At 34.8% G+C, this 26,418-nt stretch overlaps 1 protein-coding gene across 1 annotated transcript in view; it reads left to right on the top strand.

Annotated features, from left to right (window-relative positions):
• Positions 1-26,418, top strand: part of CEP170 (centrosomal protein 170) — a 200,486-nt gene that overhangs the window by 147,758 nt on the left and 26,310 nt on the right. The window contains exons 11-13 of the mRNA XM_007949140.2: positions 1,446-1,572; positions 6,073-7,905; positions 15,583-15,817. Of these exons, the coding sequence (XP_007947331.1) occupies positions 1,446-1,572; positions 6,073-7,905; positions 15,583-15,817 (2,195 nt within the window). The remainder of the gene's footprint in view (positions 1-1,445; positions 1,573-6,072; positions 7,906-15,582; positions 15,818-26,418) is intronic.

Raw genomic sequence — 26,418 nt, 5'->3', positions numbered from 1 at the left:
TCTTAGAAAAAGTATAGCCAGAATATTCTTGAGAAGCAAGGATGGTGAGTCTAGTCTCACTATGTACTTTGGACATATTGTCAGGACAGTGCAGTCCCTGGAGGACATCATGCTTTATAAAGTAGAGAGTGTCAGCAAAAAAGAGTAAAGCCCTCTCAACAAAAATGGATTGACTCAGTGGCTGTAACAGTGAGTTCAAAAACAGAAAAGATTGTGAAGATGGCACCAGACTGGGCAGTGTTTCATTCTATTGTACATGAGGTCACTATGAGTCAGAACTGACTCAACAGTGCCTAACAAAAGGGGAATGGGGAAGGCAGGCAGGGAAGAAGGGAGAGAAGGGAGCCGGGGGCATTCCTGGAGGTAGCTGGCTGGATGACAAAGGTGCACTGAGGCAGGGGCTAGACATGGCTCTCAGAGATGAGGTGGCAACCAGGCAGATTATACTGGCAGTAGAGCCAAAGTTTTTGTGCACATCTTTGACAAGTCAGCAGAATAGGTCCAGTCTATCCTGCATGCCTCTGTCCTGTATATAATAAGGTATTGGCACAATGTTCTATTTCATAGAAAATACCATGCATGCTAAGCATTGTATACCTGTATTTCAAATGGTTCAAAATGAACTTTCCTTCATAGCTGCCTATTCCTAGTTGTCTTTCCAATTTCCGTATTACACCTTGGGTTGGATTTTTAGTTTAAAGGAACTTTTTTTTTCCATATCCTCTAGATTTCCCATATTAAATGCCTAGTTGCCTTGGTTTTAAGAATTGTCAGTATATGTCTGTAAGTCTGTGACACTGTGTCATGTATTAAATCCCAAAGTTCAAGGAGCACTTACCTGCAGTAGAGTTCTAGACATGGGCAGATGTAGGTCCAGAGTAGTTTAAGGAAAGAATCTGAAAGGTTGAGTAATTTCTAGCTCCATCTAGAAATGTTTTAAGTGCTGTAGCAAGGTCTAAAAGTTGGGTTTGTTGTTGAAATCCCTGAAGACATGACCTAGCACATTTAATACTCCCTGAGACACTAGAACCAGTCTGACATCTAGAGACATTTTGAGAGCTAGAGAACAACTTTGGGATGAACATTTAGACTCCCTGTTCTTAGAATGAAGAACTAATGATATAGCCACAGAACTATGATATATATGTACCTGAACTTCTCTCTCAACTTTTAAGCTCCAAAAATTTATTTTAGTAAACTTATTAGTATTTAGTAGAGAAAATTATACTACAGTCACAGCAAATGATAGAATGTTATAGTCAAAAAGGAATCTTAGAGAATCTTCGTTTTTATATGTGAGGAAATTTAGTAAATTATAATATGGCAATGTGAGATTTAATTATTGCACTGTATAACATGTTAATATGACTAAATGACATTTTGTTTTGTGAGGATCAGATCAGACCAGACTACATTATTTCCATTCTCTTCTTTTTCACCTTTAGGAAAGCACATCTGCATCTGGAAATAAACGTTGGGTTTCACAATGGGCTAGTTTGGCTGCTAATCATACAAGACATGATCCAGAAGAAAGGATAGTGGAATTGTCTGCACCTGTTCCTCTAGAGAATGGTATTCTCTCTCCATATCTTTTAAAACATAACATCACAGTCTTTCAGAAACAATTTAATTAGAAATAAACTATTACGTTCATATATTATTCTCATGTTTGTACTAGATACATGACTTTATTTTGACTAATAATGCATAGATCATTAAAGTATAATTCTAACTGATGCCAAAAAAAAAAAAAGGGGGAAAAGAGAAAATTTGTAGGTGAAGCATTCTTACCAGTTTTAATTTTCTCTTTCCCAAGAGGAGAGCTGCCTAAATTAAACAAGATTTCGACATCTCCAACAGTTTTAAGAGTCTTACCACTTACTGTCCTGTTCATTTGCTCTTTGTCCAGTGAGAAGAATTTACAGATTGGTTCACATATACTAGTTACTGTTTGGCAAATAAATATAAACCAGACAGAGCTAGATAAATTTACCAAAGAACTTTTATAAAAATATCAAGTATTAACTGTTAAACACAAAATTCTACTTGTTATGAAAAATAGTAGACCACTTTATCTTCTTTATCTCATTCCTGTGTCACCATGTTTTAAATACATTTATGTAGATAGGTAATTTAGATAAGCTGAAAAATCCACTTAAATCCTAAAATGATTTTTGTAAACATTTATTTATTGAATGTCTTTTAGGAGCAAGTGAGTAGGAGAAGTGCTGGAAAAATACAAAAAGATAAAACAGTCATTACCTTTTAAGTGTTTCAGGTCACACTAAGGAGAAAAATATTCTTCATTTTCTGCTTTAATTGTTGTCTTTTCTACTCTTTTATTTGAGAATATAGCAGATAAACATTGTTTATTAAGTATTATTGATGCTGTTCTATAATATTCTAGTTCCAGTCTGTTTTCTTTGAATAAAGCTTCCAAGGTAGGAGAAGTCACAAAACTAGAAAGAACACAGTGAGCTGCCTGAACATAAAACATATTAAAAGGCAAAGAGAGCAATGGATGATCCTAATTTTCATCTCATACAATTTTCTTTGCTGACTTATTTATTAATAATCTGCCTATTTATGTACCTTACGATTATACTTGCCTTTTTTAAAATATATATTTTATTTAAATATAATTTATGTGTAGTGAAATACACAAAACTAAAGTGACATGGGTCAGTGCATTTTTTTGGACTCTTCCCTCCCCTCCTCTTACACCCCTGGTAACCAACAAAGAAAGTTTCCTTCCATATATAAACCTTTCCTTGACTTTGTATAATAATGAACTGGTACTATATTTGTCCTTCCATGATTGACTTATTTTCACTCAGCATAATGTCCTCCAAGTTCATCCATGCTATATGGTGTCTTGCAGATTCTATTTAGGGTTGCATAATATTCCATTGGGGGAGCTCTGGTAGCATAGTGCCTAAGGCACTTGACTGCTAACCAGAAGGCTGGCGGTTCAAATCCACCAGCCACTCCTCGGAAGGAAGGTTGGGCCATCTACTTCCGTAGTGATAAGGCCTCGGAAACCCAAGGAGGCATCACTATGAGTCGGATACGACTCGATGGCACATAACAACAACAACAATACTCCATTGTGTATATGTACCATAGTTTGGTTATCCATTCTTCTGTTGATGGGCACATAGGTTCTTTCCATCTTCTTGCTATTGTAAATAGTGCTGCAATGAACATGGGTATGCATGTATCTGTTCTTGTCTTGGCTCTCACTTCTTAGGATATATCCCTAGTAATGGGATTGCTGGGTCAAATGGTATTTCTAATTCCAACTTTCTAAGGAATTGCCATACTGCTTTCCACAGTGGTTGTATCATTTTACAGTCCCACCAGCAGTGTATGAGAGCCCCAGTGTCTCCACATCCTCACTAGCATTTTTATTTTCTGTCTTGTTGAACTTTGCCATTAGTGCTGCGGTGAGATTGTATCTCGTTTTGATTTGCATCTCTCTAATGGCTAATGATCATGAACATTTCTTCATGTGTTTGCTGGCCACCTGAATATTGTCTTTGGTGAAATGTGTATTCATGTCTTCTGCCCATTTTTGAATTGGATTGTATGTCCTTTTGTTGTTGAGGTGTTGCAGAGTTTTTTGTAAATTGTAGAGATAAGTCTCTTGTCAGATATGTTGTTGTCTGATAATTTTTTCCCAGTCTGTAGGTTCTCCTTTTACTCTTTTGGCTGTGTGATTATTGACAAGTATAAATTTGTTGCTATCACTTTGTTTTATGCTTTTTCGTGGTATTGATTTCTTTATTCCATATAATTTTCTGTGCTGAGGTTGTTTGGTTTATGAATCATGTTATCACTTCCTTTGTTGCTATTGTTTTAATATTTTTTAAATATTTATGCTGGTCCTCTTTTTTATTCTGATGTAAAGGTTTATCATTTTTCTTTGAGGTTATCCTGTGATTTATAATTTTCTTCCCAAGTTTAGAATAGGCTTTTCTATATTACAGTTATATTTACTTCAATACCATTTAGAAGTTCTATAACTGCACAGATTTTTTCCCTCTTTTTGGTTTGTAATTGTCCTTATTTGCCAACTGATGTCTCTTGGTTCCTGTTTACAATCTTGTGGACTTATTTACTTTGGATACTTCCATAACTGGGTTGGTTTCTGGGTTATGTCATTATGTATGTTAATGGTCATTTGTTGTTTGCTGTTATTGGTTCTCTGTCCAAAGGACTCCCTTTAGCATCTCTTATAAGATCAGTCTGGTTTTAACAAATTCCCTTAATTTTTGCTTATATGGAAATGTCCTAATTTCACCATCATATTTGAGGGACAGTTTTGCTGGGTATATAATTCTTGGTTGGAAGTTTTTTTCTTTCAGGGTTTTATATATACCATGCCATTGTCTTCTCACCTGCATGGTTTCAGCTGAGAAATCTGAGCTTAGTCCTATTGGTTGCCCCTTATAGGTAACTTTTCATTTTTCCTGTGCTGCTTTCAGGATTCTTTCTTTGTCTTTGGTTTTGGTGACTTTGATGATGATATGTCTTAGAAATTTTCTCTTGGGGTCTATCCCATTTGGGGTTGGTTGGACTTCCTGAATGGATATACTCTCATCTTTCATCATACCAGGAAAATTATCTTCCAACAGATCTTCAACAGTTTTCTCTGTGGTTTTATTTGTCTTTTCCTATTCTGGAAATTGATTACACATAGGTTATTCCTTTTGATGGTATCCCACATGCTTCTTAGGCTTTCTTTATTTTGTTTTGGTCTTTTTTCTGATTGATCCCTTTACAAAGAAGTATTGAAGGTATTTGTCTTCAGTCTTGCTAAATGTCTTCATTGATTCAATTCTACTTCCTTGCCTGTTCAATGTGCTACATATTTATGAAAATTTAGTATTAATCTTTTGGATTTCTTTCTGTAGCTTTTGTATCATTTCTAATTTTTTCTTTTTTTGTCATTTTGTTCTTGTATTATCTTTTGAAATTGTTCTACGGTTTTCTCTGTGTTTTCTTCAATTTTGTCATCTTTTCCTTGATCTGTCTCTCAATCCTTTGAAGGTACCCAAATGTAATTCTTTTGAATTCCTTATCAGGGGGTTCCAATGCTGCTGCTTCCTCAGGGATGTGTTCTGGGTCTGTGTCCTAGTCCCTTGTTTCTCTTGCTTCTTTGTGTGGACTGTGATGGTCTGTTGTCTCCAAGACATTGTGACATTTTTGTGTTTATATTTAATTGGTGATTGTATGTTGGCTTGCCCACAATTTCTGTTTTGTTTGAATGTAGGGTACTGTGCTCCTCTGTTCGCTAATTAACAGCACTTATACTCTCACCATCTGTCTCCTTTCCTGTTGTCAGCCTCCCATATGTCCCTGCCATCCTTAGCAAATGGAGCCTATTCTTAGGTCCCTGGAATCTGAATGAGAATACTGTCACTTTAAATATACAAAATGGCTGCCGCTTGTAAACATTCAAAATGGCTGCACCCTCAGTCACTTTAAGTATCCAAAATGGCCACCACTGGTAAGCAATGAAAATGCTGCTCCCTCCAGATAGCTGAAAGTCTACAGCTCATGTTCTCTTCCTCCTTGCTGTTTCCCTTCCTAGTCATAGGCCACCAGCACAGTTTCCCTGCAGCCCTTGGCAACCAGGGCTGATCTGTAGGTCAGTTCTCAGGTCCCAGCACCACTTGGAAATATTCACTTTTGGTGCCGTCAGAGTAGCTGACATTTGCAGCTCCTTCTGTCTCTGTACTCACTGTTTTCTTTCAGGTTTTCCCACTAGTTGGTACCTAATCCACTTCTGTATACTTCCTTTCAAAACTCAGGGCTCTAGGATCGTCTTCTGTTGTCTCTGGCAATTGGTTTCTCTATTCTTTGTTGAAGAGGGTCTATGTAGCTTGTCTACCTATTTCACCATCTTACCTGAAGTCTCCTGTACTTGCCTTTTAAATGACTTGGTCAAATTACTGGCTTATTTATTTAAAATATTTTTATTTTATACTTCAAAATCTAAAGTAATATGTTATTTTTTTCTTTCTTTTTGCCCTAATAAATTTCATATTTGTGGTTTTTATTTTATAGATACAGATTTTAGTGAATCTGGTATTTCATTGAGAAGTACTGGCTCAGCAGCTTCCTTGGCTGGTCAGGGAGAGAGAAGGAGACGGACTCTTCCCCAGCTTCCAAATGAAGAAAAGTCTCTTGAGAGCTCCAGAGCAAAGGTTATAACACACAGGTCAGAGATAGGAGAAAAACAAGACACAGAACTTCAAGAGAAAGAAACACCAACACTGGTATCCCAAAAAGATAAACAAGATGCTGATAGAGCTCTGGGTAAAATGACCAGGACAGTAAATGGTGAGACTCTTAAGACTGTTGGAGATAATAAAGCACTGTTTAACTTGGGCATCTCTTCTCCTGGAAAGGAAAAAAGTGAAACTGATAAGGAAGTTTCTTTGGTAAAGCAAACATTAGCTAAAATTCAGCAACAAGAACAAAAGGAACAGGCAGAGTGGACACCCCCTAAATTGTCTTCAAAAGATATTTCAGGTCACACAGATAAAGGCAAGGAAGACTCTCTTAAACAAGAGTCACAGCCTCAAGAAAAATTTTCTGGACATTCAACAAGCAAAGGAGATAGGATGATACAAAATGAGGGCAAGAGAAAAAAAAATGAGGAAATTCTAAAAGGTCAAACTTCAAAGGGAGGAGACAAGAAGGAATCTTCTAAGTCATTAGTACGACAAGGAAGCTTCACTATAGAAAAACCTAGCCCAAACATACCCATAGAACTTATTCCCCATATAAATAAACAGACTTCATCCACTCCCCCTTCTTTAGCATTAACTCCTGCAAGTAGAATACGAGAAAGAAGTGACTCTATGGATATTGATTCTAGTATGGACACAACCCTTATTCTCAAAGACACGGAAGCAGTTATGGCTTTTCTAGAAGCTAAACTGCGTGAAGATAATAAAACTGATGAAGGCCCAGATACTCCCAGTTATAACAGAGACAATTCTATTTCACCAGAATCTGATGTGGATACAGCTAGTACAATCAGTCTGGTTACTGGAGAAACTGAAAGAAAGTCAACCCAAAAGCGAAAGAGTTTCACTAGCCTCTATAAAGATAGGTGTTCCTCGGGTTCTCCTTCCAAAGATGTTACAAAAGCATCATCGTCAGGTTCTAGGGAGAAAATTGAGAAGAAAACAAAAAGTCGATCAATAGATGTAGGCTCAAGAGCAGATGGTCGTAAATTTGTACAATCCAGTGGAAGAATAAGACAGCCGTCAGTAGACTTAACAGATGATGACCAAGCCTCTAGTGTACCTCATTCTGCTATCTCTGATATTATGTCATCTGACCAGGAAACTTACTCTGGTAAACCTCATGGAAGGACTCCACTTACCTCAGCTGATGAACATGTACGTTCTAAACTGGAAGGAAGTAAAGTTACTAAATCTAAGACTTCTCCTGTTGCATCTGGTTCATCCAGTAAATCAACCACCCTTCCAAGGCCACGACCTACCAGGACTTCCCTGTTGCGCAGAGCACGACTTGGTGAAGCTTCAGACAGTGAACTAGCTGATGCTGACAAAGCATCTGTTGCTTCTGAGGTATCAACAACAAGTTCTACATCAAAACCTCCCACAGGAAGGCGCAATATCTCTAGGATTGATTTATTGGCTCAGCCTCGTAGAACCAGGCTTGGTTCATTATCTGCTCGTAGTGACTCTGAAGCAACAATATCCAGAAGTAGTGCCTCCTCACGTACTGCAGAAGCCATCATTAGAAGTGGAGCCAGATTAGTACCATCAGATAAATTTTCTCCTAGAATTAGAGCTAACAGTATCTCTCGACTGTCAGACTCCAAGGTCAAAAGTATGACCTCATCACACGGCTCTCCTTCAGGTAAAATGGATCCAGACTCTTTATAATATTAGCATATTCTGTGTTTTGGGAATCCTTATTTTAAAAATTAAATTTCTAGCTGTTATCTTCTCAAAATATTCAGCAGATAGGTTATGACATACCGAGATTTTTTTTTCTATGAAAGTTATTTACTTTTTATTTAGCTTAGTAAATGGAAAATTCAGAAGTTATGTAGACTTCCAATTAATATCCTGGGACGAATACCAATTTCAACTTTAGAATGACATTGAACTAATTTAGGAATTGTTATTGTCCAGTTGATGGGGTATCTGGATTTGTGTGTCAAAACTGGGTTAGGAATTATTACCTTGTTTAAATAATAAGCATTAACGTTATGCTTCTAAAAGCATGTTTTTAACCAAATTTGTATGTTACCAAAGTAACATAGAGCACCTACCTCTTCACAATATGCTCATGTAATTAAGAGCCCTTATCAACCTGAACAAAAACAATTTGTCCTTGGAGTAAGCTATTTCTCATTTCAGAACTAAATGAAATGATACATGTTTACTCTTCCCTATCCCTCTACACCCCCCCCCCTTTTTTTTGGCTTGTTTTGAAATGGGTAATATACCTTACTTATATTTTTAAAAGTTAAGTCTGTTTACAGTTGGGAAAGGTAAAAACAAACCCTTAATTTATTTCAGTGGATGAAAATAAATTCACGAGGCAGTCACTCAGCACATGTGGTTCAGAATAAACTGTAGGAATTTAACTGCTGTGAGCTTTATCTCATGAGATGTTAGAACAGTTAGATATAATTAAATAGAATAATTACAAAAGCTGCTGATCTCTGTCAGAATCTAGCTGCTTTTGGCATATTTGTCTTTTTGTATACTTTATATTTAAAACTAAGCCACTGAGTATACATGTGTGAGAGTAATGAGACAGGTAAGTGTATGTATCCTGTAAGCATGATCTCATTACTTCATAATTAGCCTCATGTATGGGTGTACCTGAAAAGACAGAGAGAGAGAGAGAGAGCTGTTTATAAGACTTGGAAGATTTATACTTATTTTAAGTCAACAAGCCTCAGTGTTGAGTAGAGGGAGAGTTGATGTACAATCTTGTCTTTTTATTTTTGGTTGGTTTACATGTACCACCGTATATCATGGGAGATGCAAAACCAGTGGTACTTTGCATATTTTATTTTTCACTTTTTATTCCTCCTCTCTTCACTGCTGTTTTCTCTACTCCATTTACCTTTCTCTCTCTCTACTGGTAGAAGGAGTGGTAATAATGATCATAGTCTGGTAGGAGTGGATGTGGGCTGAAGATAGTATATGATCATGGTTCCAAATGGATAGATGGCATTTTCCTTATTACCCGGTCCTTGTTTCCACACTTGAAGTTTTGGTTGGTGGTTAATGAATTTATTGCCAAGTATTCTTAAACAAGGGTCAGTGAAAAAGGGGAAGACCCTCAAAGAGATGGATTGATACAGTGACTGCAGTGATGGGCTCAGGCATAGCAGTGATTGTGGGGGTGGCACAGGACCAGGCCATTCTGTTGTACATAGGGTCACCGTGAATCAAAACCAACTCAATAGCACCTAACTATTTTTAAATGAACTATTTTTGGTTATGTTTATATAGTGCTGTTATTGTCTTGTTTCTTATGGCTCTACCTCTTCAATTCACATTTTCTTTATGCTGCATTCTGTGGTGTGTACCCTGATAAGATCGCCAAGTGTTTGTTTAGTCACCTCATCTCCATTTAAGTACATTAAAGTATTTAAGTATTCCCCTGTCTTAACATAAACTATAACCAAAATTGTATGTTACCAAAGTAACATAGAGCACCTACCTCTTCCTTTTGCACTGGTTGACTAGTTCTTAACACAAGAGTGATCTTGTTTCATTCCTGTGTTTAACATGAGGTGCTTATTTGAGATTCAAATCAAATATTACTCAGCAAATCTGTGTAACAGCTATAAGATGCCATATTCTATATATGTCTTTAAAGATGAATTTTTATTTCTGTCTTTTTGAATATAGAACTTGATAAACACTCTGTTTTCTAAAAGTATTTTTAATTGCATAATGAAATTCCTTAGGGCAAATTATGGAACATGATTTTAGCTTCTTCATACTTAGTAGCAGTATATTAAGTAATTAGAGTCACAGAATTTAAGAGCTTGAAGGATACATTTTCTGTGTTAGGCAGTTAGGGAACTGAGGCCAGGAGATGAAATTACTTGCCCTGGTCACATACCTATGGCAGGGACAAGATTAGAATCCGAGTCTCTTAATTTCCATCCACTTGCTTTTACTGTCACAACTATTCTAGCTTTACAAAATAGTCTCTCAGTGCAGATATCTGTGCAAGAATCCATAGGACAGCTAGAATCTATTGGATTGTTATCAGGAGTGCATATAATGTCAAAATACTATATGAAGGTTTTGATTGTTGTTCACATTAATATTTAGATTCTAGTATTTAACTCAGCTCACATGGTCTGTTCTGCCTTATGAGCCTAAGGCCACTTTGTGATCCAGGGGTATATATTCAGATTCCCTCAGATTTACCATTAAGTCAGTGGGGAGCATATTAAAATAGTTAGCATGGAGTAGTTAATTAAAAATTTTTTAAAAAATACTTTTTTGATACTCCTAAATGAGGTGTCTTTTATATTATGATATTTTCTATTTAAGACTTAAAATATCTTGAATGAAGAAAGCGTCTTAGCTTTTGAGCTGTGATTTAAAAGAATGTGAAAGCAAACTGCTCAATATTGCCACGCCACTGTAAACTTTGAAGATCTTGGAAAGATATAAACCTAGAGCCTATCGGCATATGTAAAAATAATTATGTACTGTTTCAACTTCCATTACTTTAGACTATATCTAAAAAAATGTTTTTCAAAGAAATGTATATGACAAAAATAGAGGAATGGAAATCTCTGATTTAGCCAAATTAAGAATAAGAATTATTTTATGTTTCTTTAGCTCTGATGTGAATTGCTTTTTGGAGTGAATGGGTTTTCTCAAAAAAATCCTTCAGTAGTCCTTGTATTTCAAGTTGTAATAAATAACTATCATTTTTTAAGAATTTAGCAGGATGGCTAAAATTCCTAATTATTTTAAAACAATACATTGAAATAAACATAATTTAGAAAGAGATTCCAGATTTATATTTAAAAATAAGTACCTTTTATTATCAAAATAAAGTATTTGGTTTTCATTGATTTAAGTGTGTATTCTAGGAAAAAAACAGTATGTTAATGTCCTTAGAAATTTTTTTAGACTGTTTGCCTTCTCTTTTATATTCTGATCATCAAAATGTATAAATGGTAGGAATTTTGTGTTGAGCATTCATGGATTAAATTATTTCTTCATCTAAATCAAAAGCTGATACAGAAAATTGTCAGGGTTTCCCTCCCAAAAAATGATTTTGTTGCTATGTGCACATAAATGCATATACGTATAAAAATGTTTGTAGTTTAATTTCCCAGGAAATATTCTGATATGAGGTATGAAGAGGTTATGTTTGTTTTGTGAAAGGTGTTTGTTAAGTCTGGAGATGTGAATATTTATTAGTGTCAGATAAGTTTTACTTCATACTAAAAGAGATCAGCACATTCACAGATAGATGATCCTAATAACTTTTCCCTTTATAATTCCCTAGACCTCATGAATGATAATCTTTTATAGTGACAAATATAGTTGCTTAGTACTTCCACAAGAGGGAGTATTGCATAATTTCATAACTAACATAAGTTTTATATTTAATGTTGTAACTAAAATAATTTTCAGGTGAGCTACAAGATTAGTTAAGTTTGTCTTGGAACTTTTTCTCATTTTAATATGTAATGAAGGTTCTGCTCTCTAACATTTCATATACATTCAATATAAATTTTTCCATGATATATTTTAAATGCCTTAGTATTATTAATGTTACTATCAAATAAGCCTAATTATATAAAATTAAGTTTAGTTTTATATGTGATTTTAGCTAAGCAGAATAAAATTCAAGAGGAAAAAGTAAAAATATTCTTCAGCATTTCCCAGAGATAGAAATAAAAATAACTGTCATTCCATGAGAAATTAAAAAAAAAAAGCTTTGTGTTTTTAATAGCCTAATTAGAAATTAAATTAGAGATGTAAAAAAGAGAGATCTTCTAACTTGTAATTATAAAGCACTTGTGCAGTTTGAACTCTGGGAGTCTTAACACTGTGATTTTAGCAAGTCAAATCACGTGGCCTGTTTGATCTCCGTGAATTGAAGAATGGGGCCACTCCTGTCTAAGATCATTCTAGTACTAAAATAACAAGAAATAAGAAGGTTTGTGGAAAGTTAAAAACGTTCTTAAAGTGTTTTCTACATTAACTAGTAGATTTTAAGTAATTTCAGATAAAATTTACTTGCTACAGTTTAGAAGCAAAAATCAAGAAAGTAAAAAGATTTGAAAGAAGTTCTTTTTTTAAAAAAAAGTAAACAAGTTAGAGGTCCTGGCATTTAATTCCCCTTTCCCAGTCCCCTTTATGCTAATTGTCATCATTTTACCCAATCTCAGCTTTACACTATGCTATTACATAAACTAAGAGGGCTGAGGTCACTTGAGCTTTGCTTCATAGCACACGATGTATGATTTGTTTTCCATTGGTAAAGACATTCCTTGGTGACTTAAAGATTAATCATTTTTGTTTCTCTGGTGTACCCTACTTTTCTTATGTTTTCATGTTTTATCTTGTCACTCTCCCCTTGCTTATAAGAGAACAAACCTAAAATTATCTTTCCATTTTTTAAATATGCTTTTTTCCTTTGGTTTTCTTTTCACAAGAAAGCATTAGAAAATTGCTATTCTTACCATCTTCTAGATCGACTTCTGAAAATAGATGGAAAGTTTATGAATTTCTTTTAAAAAGGAAGTTTTACTTGTTTCCATCTTAAATGTAGTTGTTTTCCAATTCTAAGATTCAGACTACAGTAGACCCCAATTCACAACATATTTGAGTTATGACAAACTACATTTACAACTGTCTATTTTGTTAGGGTTTTTTGGGGACAGGGTACATCTTATCATATACGTGAGTGTTACATACAGTGTTATAGCACATACTTTGCTGATGTTACCATTATTATGCCAACCACCAAAGACAAAAACTTGGATTAATAAAGATACTAATAATAAGGGCAATAATAAACCAAAAACACCAAACTCACTACCATCGAGTTGATTTCAACTCATAGCGACCCCCTTCAGGTTTCTGAGGCAGTAAATCTTTATGGAAGTAGATTGCCCAGTCTTCCTTCCATGGCTGCTGGGCTTGAACCGCCAACCTTCTGGTTAGCAGTAAAATACCTTAGGCACTATGCCACCAGAGCTTATAATGAAAAAATAAGAAAAAAAAAAGAAGTATTCAACTTATATCAGAAACGACTTACGGAGTCATGGAACAGAACCCAGTCATAAGACAGGGACTCTCTATGTATTTTCACCTGATATTTAACATACATTAATAGCACTTGGTACTCAATTTCTTGTTCTGCTTTCATGTACTCTGCCACTTATAAAATATATCCATTGATGCCATTCTTGTTAAATTACCTATAAATTAACTACTTTAGTTCCATCATACTTTCTTATGTTTTCATATCTTCTGCAATTTATTAAAACTCTATTACTGGCTTTCTTTCCAAACAATTTTCAGTTACAGGAATAGTGATCTTAATTTTCCTAATTAAAAACTAGGACATTTCATCTAATAAATGATCTTTTACTTATTTATAAATTTGCTTTTATGGAAAATATTGTAAGGCATGAAAATGAATATACATTTAGCATGTGATTAAATGCCTGCATTGAAAGTACAGATCTGGCATTCATTTACCACATTCCTAATTTTTTTCCTATCCCTTTTTCTTTTGCTCTTGAACTTTAATTAATGTAATAAAATATACACATGTAAAAACATAATTTTTTTCTTTTATAAATAAGAATTCTGAGTTTGTTATGTTTAAGTCTCAGGATCAGTTCAGTTCATGGAAGTTTTAAAGTGTTAAAAATGAGTAGAATCAGAAATTACACTTTAGCCCCTCTTCAAAAAATCTATGGTTTATTACCTGCAATTCTCTATATGGATTTGCATGCACTTTTACAGAAATCCTTGAGCTTTCTGCATATGCTCATTCTCTCGTAACCATGAATCTAGTTCCAAGTGTCAGGAATTAGGAATAGGATCCAACATAAAGGGTGTGAATCAGGACAAATGGTGGGTAGACACCCATAGTGTATTCCTAATTTTAGATTTCTCTGTTTTTTAAGCCAACTCTAGTAGCAATTTATGTAACTTTTATCTGAATGCTATTCAGCCTTAGAGAGCCCTGGCCCTACCCCCACTCCCACCCCAAATGTTGCTTTGGGATAAAAAGTATAAAATTCTAGTGGAGTAGGATAAAATAATTCTGAATTTAACCAGCCTGCATGGCCTAGGGTGAGTTTGTGTGTGTGAGAATAAGAATGAGAAAAAAAAAAATTCTTCTAGTATTAACGGTTTTAACTTATTTTACCAGATATTAAGCTTTTATCACTTGAACCACTAAAAACATCCATATGTCTTTGTAGATTTTTCCTCATTTTAGAAAAGTAAATGCTTTGTATCCAGGAATTCATTCATTTATTTTAAAAATATTTATTAAACACCTATTGGCCAGATACTCAGCTAAATGCTTGGTATACGTGACCACTCATTAGACATACCTAGTTCCTGCCCTCATGAAGTTTACCGTGAAATAACCATTGTCTCCCTGTTTTATCTTGTATGTTTGAGTCTCTTATTAAGAGTAGAAGTGAACTGTCTGCTATGTCTTCTGATTTTTCAGATGTGTCACCAATCCCATTTTAAAACTGTCTTTATTAACTTTAAAGAAGAAAGTGATTTCCACTTTCTTTAATGTGGCTATTTACAGTATCCTCTGTGTTTGTGAAAATAACTTGTAGAGATCTGCTTCTTATAGGTTATTATGCCATTGTCTATTTTCACCATATGCTTTCAGTGTCAAAACAGCAGAGAGTTGTACTGAAGATGCTTTGTTGTGTTTTGTTTTTTTTTTTACCATGTAAAAAGATTTTTTCCAACCATAGCATAACAGGATGTTGAATGACAGAGGTAATGTTATTTTCCTGCCATAAAGGCATAATTTCCACAGCAGGAATTATGCACATTTGTATGTTGGGAAAAGAGAATTTTTACCATCTCCATGTTGAAATTCCATGTGGCATGAAGAAATCTTTTCCCTTGTTTTTATTTCTGTTTTATTGTGGCTGTCTTTTTTTTTAAAAAAAAAAATCAACATTTTCACTCAGATGAGAATAAATATTTGCAATTAAAAGGTAACCAAGTTAAATGTTTATTAATAGAGCTTGCTTAGTTGTTTATCATTAGTGAAATTTTTCATTTGAATGTCTGTTTACCATGCTAGAGCAAACATAGTCTTTCAATTGTTTTTAATTATTCATTGTTTTAATTTCACCAAAGTGTAATGTACCTATCTTTAAGGAATAGTAGACATAAGATTTTTGTGAGGTATGTGTATGTCAGTTATTGAAATTGTGCTGTGTGTACTTTCATGGTGTTCTTGAAATCATGATTTTTTTTATCTCCTTGAAAAGATAACATAATAATTCTTCTTTTAATAATTAAACTAATTTAGTAAATTCAAGATGGAGGCGCTTTCCTACTGATTATGCTTCCACCTCAGAAGATGAATTTGGATCAAACCGTAATTCCCCTAAACATACCCGTCTACGTACTTCTCCAGCCCTGAAAACCACTCGATTGCAGAGCACTGGATCAACAATGCCTACTAGTTCTTCATTCAAACATCGGATCAAAGAACAGGAAGACTACATCCGAGATTGGACTGCTCATCGAGAAGAGATAGCGAGGTTGGTGTTAATGGATTATCTTTAAGAGTTGACACTTTTTGCCATTTCAATTTGGTTAGTTTAGCTTTTACTTGATTTGTACTGACAGTCCAAGAAATGAAACCAGCTGGTAATTATGCTGTCAGTTTTGTATGTAGGTACATTCCATCCAGCATTTATCATTTTTTTTTTTTAAATGGCAGTGCTACTAAAAATGTTAGAGTTATTATTATTTGGTTTTTTTCCCTTCCCCTATCATTTATTTCTAGTAGATATACTGATGAGTTAGTAAAATTATTGAAAAGTAGTCAGTATAAGCTCTATGTAATTAACAATTATGGATGTAAATTACTATTCTTAACTTCCAAATAGGTAATAGTGTACTTGTTAGAGATGTGTTGCTAATGTTTTCTGGGGAGAATTAGAATAGGCAGATTTTTACTTGTACTTTTATGAATTCCTTAATTATACTTAGTTCAAATTTTTATCTTTAATTAAATCAAAATATGCTTGTTTTGAATAGTAAGTCAGGTTATATAAATAAATAAAATTTGTGCTCCAGATGGAATTTTTAATTAATAACATATGGTTGAACATTTAAGAGAGATTATGCTCAAACAAATGTTAGAGTAGTTAAAATGTTTTCTTAAAAATGGTTTATAAGCTGTTAAATTTTATTGAGGTAATATGATATTTTTATGTACCTGAGTGGTGCAAACAATTAAGCATTCAGACGCTAACTGAAAGGTTGACAGTTTGAATCTTTCCAGAAGCACCTTGGAAGAGATGCCCAGAGATCTGTTTCTAAAAAGTCACCCATGGAAAACCCTGTGGAGCACAGTTCTTCCCTGATACTCATAGGGTTGCCATGAGTAGGAATTGACTTGACTCACAGGAAGTTGCCATGAGTTAACAACTCAGTGGCAGCTGGTGCTTTATGTCATGTTTTAGAGATTACCTAAAGTTTTCATCATATACATGCTAAAATTATTTCTGCCTTCATTATACTTTGAGTTTTATGCTTTGTGACATTATTAAAGGACTTCTATATAATAGTCCATAGATACTTTAAAAATAAGTTTTGACCATAGTTTGTTTAATCAGTGTTTATCTGTTTTTTTCCCTTCCTCTCTTGACTTCTGTGAATTATGTTTTTTCTTGTTCATCTTCACCTGCTAGAGCAGCTGGTGGGTTCAAACAGCCAGGCTTTTGGTTAATATCTAAATGCTACAACTACTGTACCACCAGAACTCCTTCTTGTTTATTAGTTAGTATAATATTTTTGTTGTTGTTGTTGTTGCTTTTAATGACTATCCACTTGGAATGGCTTTTCTTGGTGAAAATGTACTTCTGGTGCCATGAAAATATTTTTCTTGTACCATATAAATAGCTTTTTATGGGAGTAATTGTTGAAGCATTTTAAACCAATTATTCTAGTTAGAACCAAAAAACCAGACTCAACTGCCATCGAGTTGAATCCAACTCATAGCCACCCCTCCTTGGGTTTCTGAGGCAGTATCACTACAGAAGTAGATTGCCCAGTCTTCCTTCCGAGGAATGGCTGGTGGATTTGAACCACCAGCCTTCTGGTTAGCAGTCAAATGCCTTAGGCACTATGCCACCAGAGCTCCTATTCTAGTTAGAAGAGGGATATATATATATATATATATATATATTCTTTTGGGACTGTGGTTCATTATGGGCTCACAAAATGCCTGTAGTGAGAGAATTTTGAACATTTTTTTGTTAATCTGGACACACTTGGCAACAGCAAGCTTTGCTCTTGTCTCATCCTTTTCCTTATCCTGTGGAGAAGATGAGATATCCAGTTGCATACTTCAGGTGGCACCTGAGGGAACTAACTAAAGTGTATTTCTGTCTCCTCTCAGTGGCCACCCCTCTCAAACTCTCTACCCTAAAGTAGAAAGACCAAAAACTTTAGTCTTCTGAGTCAAACCCTCTTCCCTTCTCCCAAATAGAAAAGATTGTAATGCAGAGGGAATAGGGACTGCACATTATATTTTTCACTGGGTTCTATTTTGTGATTATGCAAGAATCGAAGGCCGAGCCATTTAGTCTGTAATGATTTTATGCTTTTTTCCCTTAGTTTATCAGTAGCATTGTTCTAATAAAGATGGCTGTGAATCACCAACTAAATAAAATGTGATAATTTTATTTCTTTAAGGGGGTTAACCCTATAAGTCACTTTTAAAAAAACATGCTGAGGGCATTATTTATTAGCATCATAAGTCAAGATACTTTTACTTGGAAAATGTCATAATGAATTTTAATTTATTACAAAAATTCTTTTATTCTTTGGCATATTCTTCTTGTTTTCAATTTTTAGAGCTATACTACTTAATCAGCACTCTTTAAATCTGTATGCAGTAATTATTTACCTGCATTTAAACTTAAAGCACAAAAACAGGATCCATCAGGAATAAAAAATATAAAAGAAAGTATAGTGTATTTGATCTTTCAGTTTGAAGAAGAAACCTTTGTTCCAGGGACACCTGATACATGTAGTTTCTGCCTCAGTTTCTCTAGTATTATGTAGGTATAGATTTTCTCTGTTAATAATTTGATAGATTATATTGATTATATGAATATTAGTGTAAACAAAGCTACAATGCTACCTTTACAAATGGCCAAATAAAATACATTTAACACAAAAATTGTACAATATTCTATTGTATAATTCCCATTTGAATTAGAAGGCATTTAAAGATCTTTGGTGTGTTAGACGTATTATTACACATACCATTATACCATTAAAATGCTTTTTTAAGAGAGAATTTTAGTTAACAGAGTATTTTATTTTATTTCAAAGTTTGAACAGTTGTTCAGGAGAGAATTAAAGGATAAAGACAACATCATATTTTACTTTAACGTTGGCTGAAAGTATTATTTGCAAAGGTGGTGTCCTATGGCTGTATATACTTCTGCAGTCCTGCTTTGAATCAAATTTATATATGCATAAACTCTTTACATATACTGTACATACATATAGTCCCCATCACCTCAACAAAGGTATTTTTAGCAGCGCCCTAAGAGCATATCATAGTGTTTTAGTCCTAATGGACTGTGAAGATAACTTGACGTGGGTATCCTGAGAGAGAGTTCACAGTCGAATCAAAGAAGCAGAGACAATGTGTAACAGATAAAATGCAGACTCCTATAACAGAAGTTTAAAAGATTATGAAGTTTTGCTTGAGTATAGGATGTGAAAGCATATAGTCAATAGATAACCAAACTGAAGGGAGAACAGAGCTACCTAAAGAGTGAGAAACTGAATGCCAGTTAAGGAGTGTGCATATTATTTTATCTGCATTGGTGAACCATTGAAGACTTTTTTAGCAGAGGATAGCTCTAGATATCTGTTAAATAATTAAAAAATTACTGAAGGCATTGTGTAGAATTGTTTGAGAGAGAAGAGAACCTATAGAGAGACTACTTAGTGATCTATTCAAAAGGTAAGGTACATGGTTTTGAAGACCTGAGATAAGATGATGATAATGAGGATATCAATGAATGAATGAACAAGAGAGAGATGGGCATTTAACAATTGACAACGTTTGATGACTGCCAGAATGTGAGGAATAACACCGAATTTTAAGTGATTCTATGGTTGACCAAATATTAGATCAGTGATGCCACTGATCAATGTAAGCAATACAAGGAGAAAGAAGACAAGTTCTATTTTAAATATCTATAGTGCCTAAGGCACTTGACTGCTAACCAGAGGGCTGGTGGTTCAAACCCACCAGCCACTCCTCAGAAGGAAGGTCAGGCAATCTACTTCCATAGTGATACTTCCTCGGCAACCCAAGGACGGGTTGCTATGAGTCGGGTCCCACTTGATGGCACATAACAACAACAGCAACATATTTAAGATACTTAAGGGACACCCATTTGAAAAAGCCTGGCAGGCAGATGAATTGCAGCTCTGAAATATAGGAAGATGATTAGAGCTAGATGCATAATTGTAGGAGTCATTCACAAAGATAAAATAATTGGAACTCTGATAGTAAATATCACCAGGGAATGAACTGAGACTACTACTACACTCTGAAGGATAACCTACATGATAGGAATGCAATATAGCAGAATAGCCAAGAGAATACATTCTAGAATCAGACTACCTAGATTCAAACCACAACTGTACCACAAGGTCTCTGTGATCCTTGACAAGTTTACTTTAATGGTCCCCTCTACAAAATGGGTATAATAATAGGGCCAACTTGAGACACTTGACATATAGGACACTATCAATAATTGTTAGTTGTTTAAAGGTGGTGCAGAGAAAACAGTGGTGTGTGTGTGTGTGTATAAACCAAACAAACCAAACTCACTGCCAAGTCAATTCTGACTCATAGTGACCCCCATTGGGTTTCCAAGGTGGTCAGTCTTCATGGAAGTAAATTGCCCCATCTTCCTTCCACAAAGTGGGTGGTAGGTTTGAACCACCAATTTTCTGGTTAGCAGTCAAATGCCTTAGGCACTGCACCACCAGAGCTCCTTGTATGTGTGTACATATATTCAAATATAATTAGAACTTTATTTTGACTTTGTTTTTTGTACATCTGATAAATTTAAATAGTGATGTGACTAGAATTTCAGAATCAACATTAAGTTCCTACAGTTTATAGTGTACTTTCCTATGCTTATGCTATTTGTGTATCAGAATTCTAACCCAGATTTTGTTTACATTTTCAAACCAAACTCAGTAATTAATTTTTTTTCCTAATAATAAGAGCACTGATCTACATATGATCCTCAGCCTAAATGGCCATGAGACCAGAAGAAGTAGATGGTGCCCAGCTACCACAGTCAACACTGGAGGAGGATCTGTGTAGGAGATCCTGGATGGAGTGGGAGAACAATGTGGAACAAAACTCAAAATTATTTAAAAAAAAAAAAAAAGACACCAGATTTCCTGGTCTGATAGAGCCTGATGAGACCCCCGAGACTGTGGCCCCTAGCTGTCCTTCAGGTCTGGATTTGAACTCACTCCTGTGGCTTCCAGCCAAATAATAGACAGGCATATGGGCTGAAAGTTTACTGGATATACTCCTTGGAGAGATCCAATCATGGGAGAACAGAAGAGCAGTGTATGCACAGGGAGACAGCTCAGGCTACCGGAGTGCATTGGAGGGAAGGACACAGGGAAGAGGAAACTATCAGGAAGAAGTGGGAAGATAGCTGTTACATTGTGGGGAATTGGCAGTCAATATTATGAGACAAAATGTATGTGAACTGCTGTATAGAAAATGAATTTACTCTGTAAACTTTCACCCAAATCACAATAAAACTTTTTTTTAAAAAAAAGGTCCATAAGTAGTTTTCTATTTTAAAAATATTGTTAAATAGATGTGTCACAGAACACCACCAGTCCCGTTTCCTCATTTGATTGGCCCCAAAGTAAAGTCACATGGCTTTTCAAGACAAGATGGAAAAGACTTTTATTATTACTCTTTTACACATTTTTATTAGTGAAATTCAAATAAAAAGAATATTGATCAAGTATATTTTAAAATATAACTGTGGATTGTACTTTTCAAGCCTCAAGTTAGGAATGTGTGTTCATCTTAACAGTAAACAAAAAAAATTGCTTATTTTCAGTCAAAACACATTTTAGTATACATCACTAAAAGCCTTGTGATTTTTTTGTTTAGTTTAGCTCTCTTTGAAAAACAGTGATATCCAGTTTAACTTACTGACCAAAATTAATTGTGAATTTCTATTTAGTCTATAAGCTAATGAAACATTTTTATGTATTGCAGTCTGTTTTGGTAAGTAAGTCTTTAATTATGATATGACTGAGGGTAGTGTGTTTGGGGGTGCAGGTGGAGGTAGACTTTGATAAATACCAGAGTGTTTTTATTTTGGAGAAAAGAATGGGGATAAAAATTATTTTATCAAGGAAGAAGGTATATGTGCTAAATCAACTTAAAGACATGATCTGTTGGTTCATAATGGCTATAGTCTAGGCCCAGCCTGCTTCTGATGTTCTTTCTGTTGGGTTGCCAGATCCAAGCAAGATTAAGGGAATAAAATACCTGCCCACAAGTTCAAATACAATTCTTCTTTGGTTTCTGAATAGTTTTTCCAACTTTTCCTTGAACTTTGCTACTTCTGATCATACTCTGACCTAGGAGTGCCTTGTACTACTTCTGTGCAAACACTCTTATAATGAATAATAAATCTTATTTATTAAGTAAGGACAGCATTTTCCTGTCAGATGACTTCAGGCCACCATCTTTTAATTTATAAGACTTTGGAAATTGTGTGGTGCTCCACCTACCAATAACATAAATTTAAACCAAACCAAACCCACTGCCATCATGTTGAGTCCAACTCACAGCAGCCTTATAGGGCAGAGTTGGTTTCCAAGGCTGTGAATCTTTACAAGAGCAGACTACCTCATTTTTCTCCCATGGAGCAGCTAGTATTGAACAGCCAGTTAGCAGCCAAATGTTTTAATCACTATGCCACCAGGCTCCTTACACCACTCATTTAGTGAATGTTAACTGGTGCACAGCAGTGTTCTAGATCTTCAAAGTGATACTTTTACCATTACCTCTTTATTTATGATTTGCTCAATTTATCTGACACATACTCCTAAGTCTCGTTGTAAGACTTCTTCTACAGTTTAGCCGACTATAACTTAACTGTGGTGCTAAGCTAACATTTGGACTTGTTTTCTTGATAGTAATGGAAGGCCCATTGTTGTCATTTTCTTTTGTTTTTTAAAAATTAAATCCCTATTTATTTTCATATCCAGAAATAGATTTGATGTTACTTGATTGTTGGCTATGATTTTGTTGAAGATTTTTGCATCTATATTCATGAGTGATATTATCTGTAGTCTTCCTTTTTAGTGGTGTCTTTGTCTGGCTTTGGTATCAAGGTTATGCTTGCTTCATAAAATGAGTTTGGGAGGATTCCATCCTTTTTTATGTTCTGAAATAATTTGAGTAGGATTGGTGTCAGGTCTTCTCTGAACATTTGCTAGAATTCTCCAGAGAAACCATCTGGGCCAGGACTTTTTTTTGTTGGTAATTTTTTTTTTATGACTTGTTCAATTTCTTTCTGTTTTATGGGTCAGTTGAACTTTTCAACCTGAGTCTGTCTTAATTTAGGTAATTAGTGTGTTTCTAGAAATCTCTTCATTTCCTCTAGACTTTCAAACTTGTTAGAGTACAGTTCCTTTTTATTTTATTTGGTTCTGTTGTGATGTTGCCCAATTTGTGTCTTACTCATGTTAGATGTCTCCCTCTTTTCCTTTATTAAGTTTGCCAGTGGTTTGTCAATTTTATTAATGTTTTCAAAAAACCAACTTCTGGTCTTGTTGATTTTTTCTGTTGTCTTTCTATATTCTGTTTCATTTATTTCTGTTCAAATCATTTTTACTTCTTTACTTCTGGTGACTGAATTTTTTGCTGCTTTTTTTCCTAGTTTTTGGAGGAGATGTTGGGTTAAACTGTTAATTTTGGCTCTTTTATGATGTGTGCATTTATTGCGATAAATTAGCCTCTCTTTACTGCTTTTGCTGGGTCTCAGATATTTTGGTATGGTGTGTTTTCCTTCTCATTTGATTCAAGGAAATTTTGAATTTCATTTTTTATTCCTTTCATTATGCAGTCGTTTTCAAGGAGGGTGTTGTTACTCACTTTCCATGTGTTTGCTCTTTTTCCATTGATCTTCCTATTGTTAATTTCTAATTTTATAGCATTGTGATCTGAGAAGATGCTTTGCAGTATTTCAGTGTTTTTAAACTTATTGAGGCTTGTTTTGTGGCCTAATATATGGTCTATCCTGGAGAATGTTCCTTGTGCACTTGAAAAAAAATGTATATTATGCTACTCTTGAATAAAGTGCTCTGTAGATGTCTGTAAGGTCAAGTTGGTGAAGTGTATTGTTTACTTCTTCTGTGTCTTTGTTGAGTTTCTTTCCAGTTCTATCTTTCGTTGAAAATGATGTATTAAAGTCACATAGTGCCTAAGGCATTTGACTGCTAACCAGAAGGCTGGCAGCTCAAACCCACCAGCCGCTTCTTGGAAGGAAGATTGGGCAATCTACTTCTGTAGAGATACCACCTTGGAAACCCAAGGAGGAGTCACTATGTGTCGAATCAACTCAACAGCAGTCATATGTTTGTCTTTTTCATTCTATTAAAGTCTGATTTATGTACTTTGGGGCTCCTTCACTGGGTGCATAGATATTAATTATGGTTATGTCCTCTTGTTCAGTTGATCCTTTAATCATTATATAATGTCCATCCTTGTCTCTTATGATGGTTTTTGTCTTAAAGTAAATTTTATCAGAAATTAATATTGCCACTCCTGCCCCTTTTTGATTGTTATTTACTTGATACATCTTTTTCCAACCTTTGAGCTTTAGTCTGTTTTTTTCTTTGTCTCTAAAGTGTGTCTCTTGTAGACAACATATTGATGGGTTACCTAGTCTGTAACTCTTCATCTCTTGAGTGGTGCATTTAATCCATTGACATTCCGTGTAATTATTGACAAGTATGCATTTGTTGCTCTCATTTTGTTATCTGGGTTTTTTTGTTTTGTTTTTGTTTTTGTTTTTTGTGGTGTTGCTGATTTCTTTGTTCCATGTAATTTTCTGGTCAAGGGAGCTCATTTTGTTTATGAATTATATTATTTCCTTTGTTACTGTTGTTTTAGTAGTTGCAAATTATTTGTGCTTGTCCTCTTTTTTATTATGATGCAAAGGTTTATCATTTTTCTTTGAGGTTCCCCTGTGATTTATAATTTTGTCCCTGAGTTTAGAATAGTCCATTCTGTCTTGCAGTTGTCTTCACTTCCTCACCATTTAGAAGTTCTGTAACTACCCTGTTTTTTCCATCTTTCTGTTTTGTAATTTTCCTCATTTTCTAATTGATGTCTCTGGTTCCCTGTTTACAATCTCATAATAAGCTTATTTATTTTGGATACTTCTATAACTGAATTGGTTTCTGGGTTGTGTCACTTTGTGTGTTATATGTCAGTTGTTGTTTGGTGTTATTGACTCTCTTTCCAAAGGCTGGGGCCTTTTAGCATCTCTCGTAGGGTTGGTCTGGTTTTAACAAATTCCCTTAATTTCTGCTTATCTGGAAATGTCCTAATTTCACCATCATATTATAGGGACAGTTTTTCTGGGTATATAATTCTTAGTTAGAAATTTTTCTCTTTCAGGATTTTAAATATACCATCTCATTGCTTAGTCTTACTGGTTGTTCTTTGTATATAACTTTTCCTTTTACCCATGCTGTTTTCAGGATTCTTTCTTTGTATTTGGTTTTGGTGAGTTTGATGATGATAAGTCTTGGTGATTTTCTTTTGGGGTCTATCCTGCTTGGGGTTTATTGGACTTCTTGAATGGATATATTCTCATACTGCCTCAGAAACCCAAAAAGGGGTCGCTATGACTCAACGGCACATAACAACATCAACAACATCTTTCATCATATCAGGGAAATTCTCTTTGAACAAATCATCTACTGTTTTCTCTGTGGTTTTATTTGTCTCTTCCTGCCCTGGAATTTCTATTACATGTAGGTTATTTCTTTCAATGGTATCCCACATGAACCTTAGGCTTTCTTCATTTTGTTTTGATCTTTTTCTGATTGATCCCTTTCCAAAGAAGTATTGAGATATTTGTCTTCCATCTCACTAATTCTGTTTTCCATTGATTAGACTCTACTCCTTTGCCCTTTAAATGTATTACCCATTTCTGAAAATTTAGTATTAATCTGGATTTCTATCTGTAGATTTTGTATCATTTCTAATTTTTCATTTATTTTGTCATTTTGTTCTTGTATTTTATTCTGTAATTGTTCTAGGGTTTTGTCTGTGTTTTCCTTAATTTTGTCATTGTTTTCCTTGGTCTCTCCTTGATCCACTGAAGGTGCTAAATATAATTCCTTTAAATTCCTTTTCAGGGAGTTCCAATGCTTCTGCTTCCTCAGGGATGTGTTTTGGACCTCTGTCCTGGTCCCTTTTTTCTACTGTTTTATCTTGCTTCTTTGTGTGGACTATGATGGTCTAATGTCTCTGAGACATTGTGGCTTTGTTGTATTTATATTTAATTGGTGATTGTATGTTGGAATGATTTGCCCAAAATTTTTGTTTTCTTTGTTTTGTTTGGATGTGTCTGAGTAAGTAGGGTACTGTGCTTCTGTATTTGCTAGTTGACAGCACTTGTGCACTCACCACTTGTCTCCTGGTGAGTGTGATGGAGAATGAGAGTAGCTGCACAGATCTCTTTTAACTGTTTGTGAAGAGCAGTTAATGGTCAGTCAAGCTTGTATTAGTGGTCGTGTGTCATTGGCCAGTTGGTGCAAAAGCAAGTGGTGGCCCTCTCAGTAGGTGGAATTGCAGAAGGTGTGGTATGGGTGCGTCATTTGGGTACATTTGCTGTCTCCCACTCAGACAAAAACAACAATCAAAAAACCACCAAAAAAGTAAAAGCAAGAGAACAAAAAACACATACTGCATAAATACATGGGAACAATCACCAAAAAGAGAAAGAAAGAAAGAAAGAAAGAAAGAGAAAAGGTAATAAATGAGATGAAATATTTAAAGAAATAGTTTAAAAATACAAAAGAAATAAGA

The sequence above is a fragment of the Orycteropus afer genome, unplaced genomic scaffold, assembly GCF_000298275.1.
Source record: "Orycteropus afer afer isolate SDZICR_OR568_19922 unplaced genomic scaffold, OryAfe1.0 scaffold00239, whole genome shotgun sequence".
In the NCBI taxonomy this organism is placed as follows: domain Eukaryota; kingdom Metazoa; phylum Chordata; class Mammalia; order Tubulidentata; family Orycteropodidae; genus Orycteropus; species Orycteropus afer.
The sequence above is the reverse complement of the archived record's forward strand: the minus strand, read 5'-3'. Positions and strand labels throughout refer to the sequence as shown.